Genomic DNA, 13,206 nt, shown 5'->3' with positions numbered 1-13,206 from the left:
TTATCCATCTATGTAAAACTGTTATTGGAAAGGTTGTAATATTGGGTAGTGAGATCATTGAATGGGTAATTTTACCTAAAAGTTTCATCACATCTCTTGATTGTGAGCAACATAACTAGAATTTTGCTTTACTAATTGTGTCATAGTTTGATTTAGACAGGATAATTTCTAAAGGATTCTTCTGTTGTATGAATAGATATATGAACTGGGTTGGAACTGGGACAATTTAGAACTTCTAGCACAGGGCAGAAACTTCATGTTATGATAAATGGCAGTGTAAGTAACATCTCATTCAATGGAAGTCTTAAAGGCAGTGCTAATATAACAATAAAACTTTTTCTATAAGCCCTCCTAATTTAAAATTGTATTTGTCCTCTTTTTTTTTTTTTTTGAGGAAACGAAAGACTTTATATTCAACTAGCACAAACCAGATACAAGACTAACAGTAGCAATCAGCTACAACACAAAACAAGAAGCAAGAATTACAGAGAATTTATAAGGCCAATAACATCTCTGTCTTTTTTCTTCGCCTTGGTACAAGTAATAGTCTTAACTCTAGCTTTGATAGCAGCTTTAATAGAGGAGCTAACCACTAACACTGAGCTACAACACAAATCAAGCAGACATCTATTCCTGTTACACCAGACTGAGTAAATCACTGCTGAAATAATTGCATTCCAAACCAGCTGCTGCAGATCTGAACCAACATTAGAGCACCAACTCTTCTAGGCTACCATGGTAAGAGGCCAGCCCTGGAAACCAGACCAAGAACTGACTGCTTGCTGAAGGTTCTTAGTGAAGGAGCAGTCAAAGAAAAGGTGCTGGTGAGACTCGTTGAAACACTCACAAACCGGGCAAAGATACGAAGGAAGCTCCATGATTTTTCCTAGATTATCACGAGTAAGAAGATGCTCATTTATCATTTGCCAAGAAATGAATCTATGTTTCGGGACACAAAGATGATGCCAAACAGCAGAGGCATACTGAACCTCTGTAGCTCCTGTAAGAGACAGATAAAGGAATTTAGCTTTAAACTTGCCTCTTGATACCGAAGAGTTAACAGCACAATAATCAACAGCATTCCTCAACTTCAGTAATTTTCGAAAGTACCAGCTAGTATCATGAATTAACGGCACAGACCAGAAGCTATGACCTTTAAGATAGATAGCATCTATCCATTTGACCCAAAGACAATCTTTCTTACTAGAAATAGCCCAAATGTACTTAGCCATCATAGCAATATTCCATTTCCTGCCCTCACAGAAACCAACTCCTCCAAACTTTTTGGGAAGACAGACTTGCTCCCAAGATGTAAGGTGAAGCTTGCTGCGATTCCCTTCGGTCCCCCACAGGAAGTCTCTGCAACATTTATCAATGGCAGCCACTACTTTCTGAGGAAGAATAAAGATATTCATCCAATAATTTCTTATTCCAAGAAGGACAGAATGAATAAGTTGAGCTCGGCCCGCAAAGGAAAGGTTCCTACTAGTCCAAGAATGAAGATTCCGTTAAATTTTCCCAATAATTTCCCCACAGTCAGCTGCTCTCCATTTAGTAGGTCTTAGATGTATTCCAAGATACTTAAGCGGAAATGAGCCTTCTTGCATTTGAGAGATCTCCAATAACTGAGCTTTACAGCCGGCATTGATACCTCCAAAGTATATGTGAGATTTGGTATTTGTCCTCTGTTTTTGCTAGTCTACTTAGTTTTGTTTCCTCAACTGAAATATATGAGTACTGCCCTGTTTTTGTTTCTCAGGCAAGTAAAAAAACCTTGGATCTAGTTGCTCCAGTTTATAAGTACTGCCTTGTATCAGTATCTAACATATTAACTTCAACATGCCAAAATGAGGTTAGCTGTCTCCATTTTCAGCGTTCAAGTCTAGCGCTAATCCATATTGCATTTTTTTTTCTACTTTTGGGTATAAACTTATATATGGCTCTTTCTTGCATGAATTTTGGGGTGAATTTTAGTTAGTCATTTTAAAGTCAACACCATACGTTTGCTGTTTTAGCGTGTTCGAGTTAATGCATTTTCTTTCCTGATCATTAATTTTTTTATTTGAACAACTGACCCATTGTTTCTCATTTAATATATTTTAATTAATACATCGTCTAGGTTGCTGATTTGAAAGATTCTGTAAGCTTTATTCTAAGAATAAACGAATTGTACTGAAAAGAACCAAATCTTGCACAAAGTCTTGGTTAATTTGAGAAAACCTAGCAAAAACTCCCAGAGTAGAAATTCTAAACTTTAAACAATAACCAAATTCTTCTATATATCCCTTCCAAGTATTCTCTTATACTATTTATAGACTAACAATAACACTTACTAGCCAACCAATAGAACTTGAGTAAATTTACAAGTCAACACACTAATCCTATATAGCTCTATTCAATATCTGATGCCTAACAAAATGTTTGCAGATCATATAGTTTTAGATGGCTTCTTTGATGTGATTACTGATTATTGGCATTTTAAGTTAATTTATATTGTAAATATATGCAAGTTTCTGCCAGTTTAGTCATGGTGCATTTGATTGAGAAATTAGCTGCTGGTGATACTGGAAGTTTATTTGTATCAATACTTCAGAAGATGAGCACCATGTCTAAAAAGGTTTGCTGCTTCCCTTTTAAGATTGGTATAGTTAGTTTAGATAAATAGTCCAGGCATGTTGTCCTAAATTAATTGGGAAGTATTGAGCTCTTTGAGGGCTCATTTTAACTAAAATCTTAACTGGAACTTGTTCACTTTCTTTCAGTTTTTCATAAATTTTAGGTAGCATAATATCTCTGTTTTTTTTAATTCCATTTGCAGCTTAAAAGTCATCCAACTTTCTCTGAATTGTATTCACAGAGCGGTTATAGGTATTAAATTCATTTTTGTTGTAAATATAAGCATATTGATTCATGATACCATTATTGAACTTCTGAAAAAGCATTGGAGCTTATTTGTTTAATGGTCATTAACTACATGAGGTGTTCCTCTTATTTAGTATTTTAATTTATATTATACTGAGCATAAACTTCTTAGTTGCATGAGTGATCTTTTTGAAAGTTTTTTTAAGTTATGATAGGTTTCTTACATTTTGTGGTGTATCTCTCTGTTTAGAGATAGAGTTCATCTCATAAATTACCAAAATACATGTTTCTCTCAGCACCATTGATCTATTTCTCTTCATTTTATTTGTAAATATGATTTTGTTTTTCAGCATTTGGGTTAACATTTATAACTTGAATTTCAAATTGGAAGGTCACTTTTGTTTTAATACTACGAAAATTTCAGGGTCATGTATAGTTTCTTATGTAAATGATTTCTAAACATGAGCTAGCTAGCTTTGGCAGAGAAACCAGTTATGATAGTTATATATATATATATATATTTATATATAAGAATAAAAGAATATCATTAAATATGATAGTTTATATATAGCAGTATAGTATCTATAGTCCCAACTGACTGTTTTGAGTCATCAGACTCATCACCATAGAGAAATTCTCTACTGATTCTCTCTTATTTTATTGTTCATCTGAAAATTCCCTAGCTCTTTCTTGATAGCTCTCTTATTTTATTGAACTAAAACAGATAAGTATTTATCTTAGTTTTCCATTTTCTTCTTTTGAAGTTTTCAATGTATCATTTAAGAAAAGACTGTAAGTTTGTTGTTGTGGTGGCAAGAACTTTTGTTCTTAATAATAAAATGACTTTTTTTTTTTTACAATGTGCAGGTATATTGAGATGATTTCTTTGGAGCAATTCTTGACAACATTTGTAGTTGATGCCTTTAGAATGGAAGAATGTATTTCACTAATTTTTGTATACATTTCTTGTTTTGTATTTAGTGATAAAAGAATCTGAATTGGGCATAAATTATGTTGTAATATGATTTCTTAAGCCTAGACTAGTAGACTAAATATTGTAATTACATTTGAGTAATTAATAAAAATCTATTTATGTTACCTTATTTGGCTTCAACTTTCATATTTGTTTTCCTAGTTTTGTGTAAGTAAAAAAAGATTATGTTTCTCTAAGCTAATATTGTAACGACCCGATTTTTCTTAACTAGACCCACCGAACACGACTATGACTATCCGGGGTCAACTGGACCCTTACAGTCAACTTTGGTAAAAATCGGACGTTAGAAACCAAATAAACTTTAAAGTAAACTTTAGAAAATTTTACATTGGATTACTTTGAAATAAAATAGTATTTGCATGGGATCCCATAGTTTAAAAAAAAAATGTAGTTTGAACGTAACTTAAGAAATAGTCTGTAGCCACATGGCTTTCTTTAGATAAACTAGTAAACATGAACTTGATAAAACTGTTACTGGACTCAGCGGAAAACTTAAGAGAACCCTGGCAACCCTGCAGGTCGGTTGTTTCACAGTATGCATACTTCAGACAGAATCCCCTCCAGCTTATTGCACTGCTCCTTAAGCTTTGCCCTTACTTACACACACAGAGTAACTGATGAGCTATAACGCTCATTAAGGAAGCTAGCTACAACTTAAGACTCTACTATCCAAAACAAACTTTGCATAACAGAAATGCATATCTAGAAACTGCAAACTGAGCAACACGTCTAGCATATTCACATAAGTCAAAGTGCTGCGTAACATACTGAAACATACAAATGAGCCATCGTGTTATCTCTGGGGTTTTAATCCCAGTGTGGCCTCCACGGCCCAGAGAATACTCACCTCCCGTACCAAAAGGGGTACACTCCGCTAAAACACGATGACTTAACTGACTTGGCGGATAACCCCTCTGTACGGCTGCATGGGGAATCCGCCCTCACAAGGCTTGTACTAAGCCATCGAGTTATCTGTGGGGTCATGATCCCCGGGTGGCCTCCGCGGCCCAGAGAATACTCACCTCCCGTGCCAAAGGGGTAAACTTCGCTAAAACTTGACGACTTTACTGACTGGACGGCTAACCCCACTACACGGCTGCATGGGGTCCACCCTCACAAGGTTTCCCTTGACAGTCACAAACATTGCACATGCATTCATGATAACTTTACTGCACTAAGCACATTCAAACTTGATAGATGGGTACTATCATGCGCATCCAGCCATATAATCACACACACATATATATATATATATATAGCAACTAGAATTTAACCAGCAGTATACAAACATGCAAACAATTCACTAGAATCACAACAAGCTAAGTTATTCTTGGTGTATACTTCCTTTCCTCTTGTCCTTAGCTTTCATGAATTATGTCTTTGTGAGTATTTCCGATTGCGTTTAGACCCTATAATCATATTGGGACAATATGTCTTAGTTTATGCTTACTAAGATTCTAAAATATATAAGGGAATTTAAAAAAAAAACAAAACTGAAATTCCTGACTCTGGCCCAAACTCGAGCCCTTGGGGTAAAATGACCATAATACCCCCCTCAGAATCCCAAACTCAACTTAGAAAATTATTATTTCCAATAATAATTTTATCCTAGACCATGTCCGAAATTTCAAGTTAAAACTCCAATTATTTCTTAAAATTTCATTTTCTGATGCCCGAGTCCAAAACACGAGCCCCGAGCCCACTTCTTGATCTTAAGACTTAAAATTAGTAATATTGTACTTTCCAAAATATTTTCCAAGTTCTTGAAAATATTTTGTAGGTTCTAAGTCTTCAAATCTAAACTTTGAAACTAATTCCCGAAATTATAATATTTTTTGACACTTACATAATAATTCCCGAGCCTAGCTTGTAAATTATTACACTTGGACAATTAACTAGAGAATGTTTATCCTTAATTCTCAATAATCAGATTTTTGGTCTTAAAGTACCTAATCCCAAGTCTTGCAGTAACTTTCTAAAGTTTTGGGACCAAATACCACATTTTGTCCCATTTGGTTACAAATCTGTAACCATTTGTAACCAGTTGAACACATGCACACTACTACATGCACACGTGACCACCAATGGTCACCATCTTCACACACACCTTTAGCCTCTCTCTCTCACGCCTTGCCCGACCCCATGATTCAACAACAAGGCAATCATGGCTTCTCCTCTACACCACCACAACCATCTTCTCGGCCACCACAACCAACCCATCACCACCACCGACCTTAACTCTTCTTCCACGTCAACCATGGAGCCAACTTCCATGTCCGCATCTACCATTCATCACGCATCACCAAAACATCACAAACTTCAAGCCTTATCATATTAAACCATTTCTAACCCCTTAATGACGGGTTCTAGTCCCAAAACACAGATTAAATCCATATAAAATGCCCCACAAATTCATAGCCATCCTAGGAAATGAAAATATAAAATCGGAACTGTAAACCACGAAGGAAATCTATGAATATGTACCTCTTACTGTGGCCGGTTCTTGGTGTGTTCTTTCTTTTCCTCAACTTATTACACAACACTATGAACACAACAAAACCATTTTACATGAATTTGGTACTCAGAATCTAAGAGAAAAATCAACGCAAAGGTATGTTCGGACTTACGTTTTTCTTTTGACTATTCTTGTACCGAACTCCCAAGATCATTCTCTCCTTTCCTTTGCTTTCTTCTACAAGGGATTAAGAGACTAAATAAAAGTGTTCAAGGTCTGTATCTTCAATGGAAACCCAAGAAAAAACACTCACCTTGCTCTTAACTCCTTGGACCCGATCGTACCCTCAAGAACACCAAGTGTTCTTCGTTTGTTTCTCTCTCGGTTTCCCTTTCAAGTTCTAACATGGCTGAAGCAAAATAAGATAAACATGGCACCCCCTCACAACCAAGCTCTAATAACTAACCTTGATCATTCAAAATTTCCCACCAAAACTTGATTTGTGTGGTTGGCCGAGACACACACGTGAGAAGCACAATAATATATGTGCTGAAATATTACATGCATTTTATCCAAAATAATGCATTAAACCATGGCTTAAAATAATTAAAATCAACTATGGTCTAAACACTAAATAATACAACTTTGGTATAAACTTATGTCTACGATTTTATGTGAGTCATTTCAACATAAAATCATAATTTTAATCTCATAAAATTCCTCTTGAATTATTCATAGACTCTTAGTGAATAAGTCACAAGATCATAGTCTAAAATAATTCTAAGATTTTATGTGGATTCTAAACACATAAAATCATATACTTAAACTCTTTGAGCAAGATGTCCATCTTAGATTTATTTCACATCTAAGTTCTCATACTATGATCTAAAGCGATCAACTCACACTTCTTTAATTGAAATAATATTCACCAAATATTATTTTAATTATTACTCATACTCTTGATAAAAACAAGATTCACATAATAATATTTACATAAAACACAATAATTAAAAAAAAAAATTTGGGTTATTACACCCTTCCCACCTTAAAAGAATTTCGTCCTCGAAATTTTTCTTACTCAAACATCTCGGGATACTTCTCGCGCATGTCATCCTCCAGCTCCCAAGTAGCTTCTTCAACCGCGCTCACTACAACAAATTTCATTATTAGCGGCGGGGGACTCCGCCGCTAATAAATGCCACGTTCGCCGCTAATAGGTTTTAGCGGCGGGCCTCCGCCGCTAATACCCCGCGCCTAAAAAAGTGTCGCTAATAATGATTATTAGCGGCGGACTGACACATCCGCCGCTAATAAGCAATTATTAGCAGCGGACATTAGCGGCGGGTTCCGCCGCTAATAACTATGTCCGAGGCATTAATATTAGCCGCGGGGTCCGCCGCTATTATTGTATTTATAATTTTTTTAAATTAAATTTTAAATAAATTAATAAATTAATATTTATTAAATTTAATTATTTTAAAAAATAATTTATAATATAATTTAATAAAAATAAACATTTAATTAATTTAAACATAACTAACACTAAAATTAATATAAATAGTTTTAATATTTATCAACCTAGTAAATATCACTATAGTCATTAAAAATAAATAAAGTATTAATTCAGTCCAAATATATAAACTAGTAACTAAAGAAAGTCATTAAGATTAATATTGAAATTGTCCTCATCTTCAACATTTTGGTCTGGCTGTGAGGATGATGGCTGTGACGATGGCGGTGGCGGTGGCGGTGGCTGTGGCGGCGGTGGCGGTGGCGGTGAAGGAATATATGGTGGTTGTGATGATCGTCCGAGCGTGAGGTCCCCAAACAGATCTCGAGGCTGTGGCTGTGGCGGAGGCTGCATCGATCCTCCTGGAAAATCGGTAAAACTAAAATATTGTGGAGGAGACTGAGAATGGGTTCCAAAAATGTATTGGTTTTGATACTGAGGAGGTTGTTGCGACGACATATGTGGCGGATACATTGGATGAGGCTGGTACAGCTGCTGCGGCAGATACTGTGAAGGAGGCTGGAACTGCTGCTGTGAAGGAGGCTGATACTGCTGATGTGAAGGAGGCTGATACTGCTGTGAAGGAGGCTGATACTGCTGTGACGGAGGCTGATACTGCTGTGACGGAGACTGAGAAGACGAAGCACCTTCGGATTGTGGTGGCAAATGCCTCTGCAGAAAACTGTCAAACATTGGGTTATACAGTTTACTGGGATGCACAGTTGTCGAAGTCTCAAATGTCTCACGAATTGCCTTCACCAGCAAAGCCATAACTCTCATATCTTCATTAGGCGAAGCAGCAGTATTTGCTTGGGACTGACTTTGATCTGTAGAGCTAGAGGATGTCCTTTTTGCCTTCCCTTTCGCCCTATAACCCACTCCTCTTTGGTAGTCAGATCTCTCCCCGAGTACTTTACTTAGTATCTCGTATTGATCGACCGGGGACGAATCAACACCAGATACATTTAGAGATGCCTCACTCTGCTGTTGACTTTGCCTCTCATTCTGTGACCTCTCAACCTCAGCCGCCATTTTTTCCTGTATAAAGATAACATTATAAACAAAAATTAGAAATATTATAAATATTAGAGAAAACAATACCATTCACTTACATAATCTTGTTGAGCTGCCTCATTGACAAAAGATTTTGTCGATTTTCTCATATGAGCATCCCTCCAAGTATCAACAACATGCGCATGCGGGTTCTCCTATACAAATGTAAACAAAATGTTTCAGAATGTGTTATTTTATAAAATTAAATTAACATCTTCACTTACATATTCGTGATGCTTAGCTGCCAACGACTTTGTGCCTTGTGTTGTTACATACTTCATTTGTCTTCTGTTTGCTTGATTTTTAGCGGAACGAGCCAAAAATCTTTCGCTCAAAAACATTTCACAAATAAGCTGCCAAACCTCCTTAGTGCAATGGTTAGGTGGCTTAGAGAGGACATTCTCCAAATCTTCTGGTCCAGCATAATGATTTTTGAAGTGTCTATGTCTATAGTTCTTTCTCTCGCGATATCTTTCCCCCATCTCCTTGTTGAGAGTTGCCAGAACTGACTCACGTTGTGGATGACCATCTATATTATAGTAATACTGCATTAGGAAAAAAAAAAAATTAGATAACTTGTAAATAATGGAATTAAATAATGAAAAGTACAAGGTTTGTAATTTTTTTACCCTCATACGATCAAGCACTTGATCCTTAAACTGTTGAGGTACATCAGCAAAATCCAAATAATGCCCCGGACACAACATGGAAACTAGAGTTCCCAACATGCGAATAAAAGCTTGATCCTCCTGCCCAACCACTTTGTTGGTCACAGGATCAAGCTCTAGATCCAATGCTTTCCCAGCTTTTTTCCTTCGTTCTTCAAGAACATTATTACTAGCAGGGCCACGACCTTTTCTTCTCATCGACGGGGCTTTAAAATTTATTAACAATAATCAGTATTAGTATTGATGTTATATTTATCTAACAATATAATTTCTAAAAATAATTTTGATATGCAATATTTAACCTGACTCGCAAGATGTTGGTACCCTAGAAGGATCTGGCGGGTCTTGACCCCCACCATCTCCGCCATGATAAGTAGCTATATCAGCTGACATTATACTTCAGTTTAAAATTTATTAGTTAGTAATTAGCATTAAATAGAAGTATATCACATTGAATTCATAATAATAATAATTACAAAAAAAAAACTTCATTATATTTAAATATATAGTTATGTTACACAAATAGAAAAAACTAAACAGAGTAATCACTATCATTTCCATCAGTAATCGGAGATACATTTTCATCTTCACAAAGCTCAAATATCTTATATTATAATTACAAAAAAACACTTCATTATATTTAAATACATAGTTCTGTTACACAAATAGAAAAAAAACTAAACAGAGTAATCACTATCATTTCCATCAGTAATCGGAGACACATTTTCATCTTCACAAAGTTCAACAACCAATTCATCTTCTGCATCTGCAACGTCCTCATGTTCTGACATATCAGCTTCGTCGTCACCATCTTCATCAGCTCCAACATATGCAGCAGGTTGATCAGATTGCATAATCAACTCTCCGAGGTCCACAGTCAACAAAAAATTTGATGAACTTGTTTCATGTACAACATCAATAACATCATTAACCTCATCAGAATTGTCCTTAATGTCCCAAATCTGTCGATGATTCACATCTTCTACAACTTTCCAATCACGACCTCTAAGTAAATCATCGAGATAGAAAACTTGCTTAGCTTGAGTAGCAAGTATGTACGGCTCATCTTTGTACCATTCACCATTGACGTTTATACTGGTGACATTATTTTCAATGACTGTTTTCTTCATTCTTGGATTTGTATTAAACCATTTGCACCGAAATAATGCCACTGAATATGCACCAGTGAAAGAAAGTATCACCACTTCTTCAAGCGTGCCGTAAAAATTAAAACCTTCTGTTCCGGCAGCAGACACTCCACTATTCTGTGTGGTGCGCTTTTTGTCTCGATCGTGTGCAATAAATCGAACACCATTGACTATACAACCTTGGTAAAAGGTTGACAAATGATCTGACCCAGATGCTAAAGCTAACAGTTCATCACCGTTATCCAAAGACCCAAGCTTGTGCAGGTCATATATCTAAATACATAGAATGATATTAGATTCACAAAATATATCATTAATAAAATCACTGTTCAAAGTTCAAAGTTCAAAGCTACCTTTTTATGAAACCACGAACGGAAATTTTTCCTATGCAAACGATCATGATCACCATCTGGGTATTTTTGTTTAATCTCTTGTAGGTGTTCGCTGTTAATTAGAATAGTGTTACGATTCTTGATAACAAAAAAAATGATAATAACCACACATGTTCTAATTTATAAGAGAATAAACTTACTCTAAATAAGGCTCAATTTAAGGAGAATTCTCAAGTATGAACCACTCAGCTATTTCACGAGTCTTATGATCGAGAGTCTTCAAAGTTCCCTTTGTGAGTGGACAACATTGAGATTGGAAAACTGCAAGATTTCGTGGGATATAAGTTGCATCTTCATTTCGATCAAGACGGTTAAATCTTGTTTCAATGCCTTTGAAATACATTGAACAAAAGGTCAAAGTCTCGTCTGCAACATAGCCTTCGGCGATCGACCCTTCAGGGCGAGCTTTATTTCCCACATAATTCTTTAATTTTTTCATGTCTCTTTCAAAAGGATACATCCACCTCATAAATACCGGACCACCCAATATTGCTTCTTCTTGCAAATGCAATACCAAATGAATCATTATGTCAAAAAAAGCTGGAGGAAAAATGAACTCCATCTTGCACAATATATGAATAAGATCATTTTGTGCTTCCTCCATATCTTTAACATTTAAAGTCCTCGAACATATTTACCTGAAGAAATTGCACAATTCTGCAATAGTGGTCGATATAGATTTTGGAAGAAACTTACGAACACCGAGAGAAAGTAATCGTTGCATTATCACATGACAATCGTGTGACTTCAACCCAAGAATATTGGTATCATTCTCGGACACTTTCTTCTTAAAATTTGAACAAAAACCATCTGGAAATCTAACTCCTTTTATAAACTGACAAAACTGTTGCCTCTGCGCCGGAGTTAACACATAAGGAGCGTGCGGCTTCATCAGCTTCCCATTCTCATCTTCATAAATCCACAATGATTCTCTCACACCCATCTTTTTCAAATCATGTCTGGCATTAGTGGTGTCCTTAGATTTATCACTGTCTAAGATGGTGCCAAGGAGACTATCACACACATTCTTCTCAACATGCATGACATCTATATTGTGTTTTAATTTGTTTGTACACCAATACTCAAGCTCGTAAAAAATACTTTTTTTCCTCCAATTACCTTCATCTACTCCTCTTTTACGTTTCACACCCCCAAACTGGACATGTTTTCCTGGAACTTGCGCTGCAAGAGCATTAACTTGTTCTAGTATATCCTCACAAGTAAACCGTCTCGGAGGACGTCTTCTCTCAACTTCTCCATCGAACTCTTTGTCTCTTCTCATTCGATGAGTACTTGGCAAGAATCGTCTGTGACCAACGTAAGAAGTCTTACCGATCACTCGGATGGAAGTTGTGTCCTCATTACACGTAGGACAAGCTTTGTATCCCTGACCACTCCATCCAGACAAACTACTGCGAGCTGGAAAATCGTTCACTGTCCACAAAAGGGCTGCCCGCATCTTGAACATCCTGTTGGTCGTACTATCTCTTGTATCAACTCCGTTAACCCACAGATCCTTCAAATCATCCACCAATGGTCTCAGAAATACATCCATGTCCTTACCGGGTGATTTTGGCCCAGGAATAAGAAGGGTCAACATGAAATAATTGTCTTTCATGCACAACCAAGGTGGCAGATTATAGTTTGCCAACACCACAGGCCACATGCTGTATGCAAGATTCATGTTGCCAAATGGATTAAATCCATCAGCAGCTAAGCCCAAACGAACATTTCTGGGATCCCTTGAAAAATCAGGATGCTTGGCATCAAAGTCCTTCCACGCAGAGCCGTCCACCGGGTGTCGCATCACCCCTTCATCTTTTGATTTCCCGGCGTGATGCCATATCATGTGTTTTGCTGTAATCCTTGAACTGTATAATCTTTTCAACCGAGGGGTCAACGGAAAGTAACGCATCACCTTGTGTGGCACTTTTTTTCCTTTCGTCATTTCGGAAGTAATCCATCTACTACTTCCGCATACTGGACATGTCTCTTTAGATGCATGCTCATTGTAAAATAAGCAGCAATCATACTGACACACATGAATGGACTCGTATCCCAACCCTAATTTTTTCAATCTCTTTTTCGCCTCGTAGTACGATCCGGGGATTTTGTTCTCCTTAG

At 36.5% G+C, this 13,206-nt stretch overlaps 2 protein-coding genes across 2 annotated transcripts; both read right to left on the bottom strand.

Moving 5' to 3' along the window:
* Nucleotides 1–7,874: 7,874 nt before the first annotated feature.
* LOC133821031 (early nodule-specific protein 2-like) lies at nt 7,875–9,005 on the bottom strand. Its single transcript, XM_062253563.1, has 2 exons — nt 8,934–9,005; nt 7,875–8,859 (listed from the first exon to the last, which is right to left on the bottom strand). Exons 1-2 carry the CDS (start codon nt 8,982–8,984, stop codon nt 7,960–7,962), a joined length of 951 nt encoding a protein of 316 aa, XP_062109547.1. The 5' UTR covers nt 8,985–9,005; the 3' UTR covers nt 7,875–7,959.
* A 1,063-nt stretch (nt 9,006–10,068) lies between these two features.
* On the bottom strand, nt 10,069–11,608 carry LOC133823844 (uncharacterized). Its single transcript, XM_062256694.1, has 3 exons — nt 11,558–11,608; nt 11,044–11,160; nt 10,069–10,963 (listed from the first exon to the last, which is right to left on the bottom strand). Exons 1-3 carry the CDS (start codon nt 11,606–11,608, stop codon nt 10,220–10,222), a joined length of 912 nt encoding a protein of 303 aa, XP_062112678.1. The 3' UTR covers nt 10,069–10,219.
* Between the last annotated feature and the right edge of the window lie 1,598 nt (nt 11,609–13,206).

The sequence above is a fragment of the Humulus lupulus genome, chromosome 3, assembly GCF_963169125.1.
Source record: "Humulus lupulus chromosome 3, drHumLupu1.1, whole genome shotgun sequence".
Lineage (NCBI taxonomy): Eukaryota > Viridiplantae > Streptophyta > Magnoliopsida > Rosales > Cannabaceae > Humulus > Humulus lupulus.
Note: the sequence above shows the minus strand (reverse complement) of the source record. Positions and strands in the feature narration are given on the sequence as shown.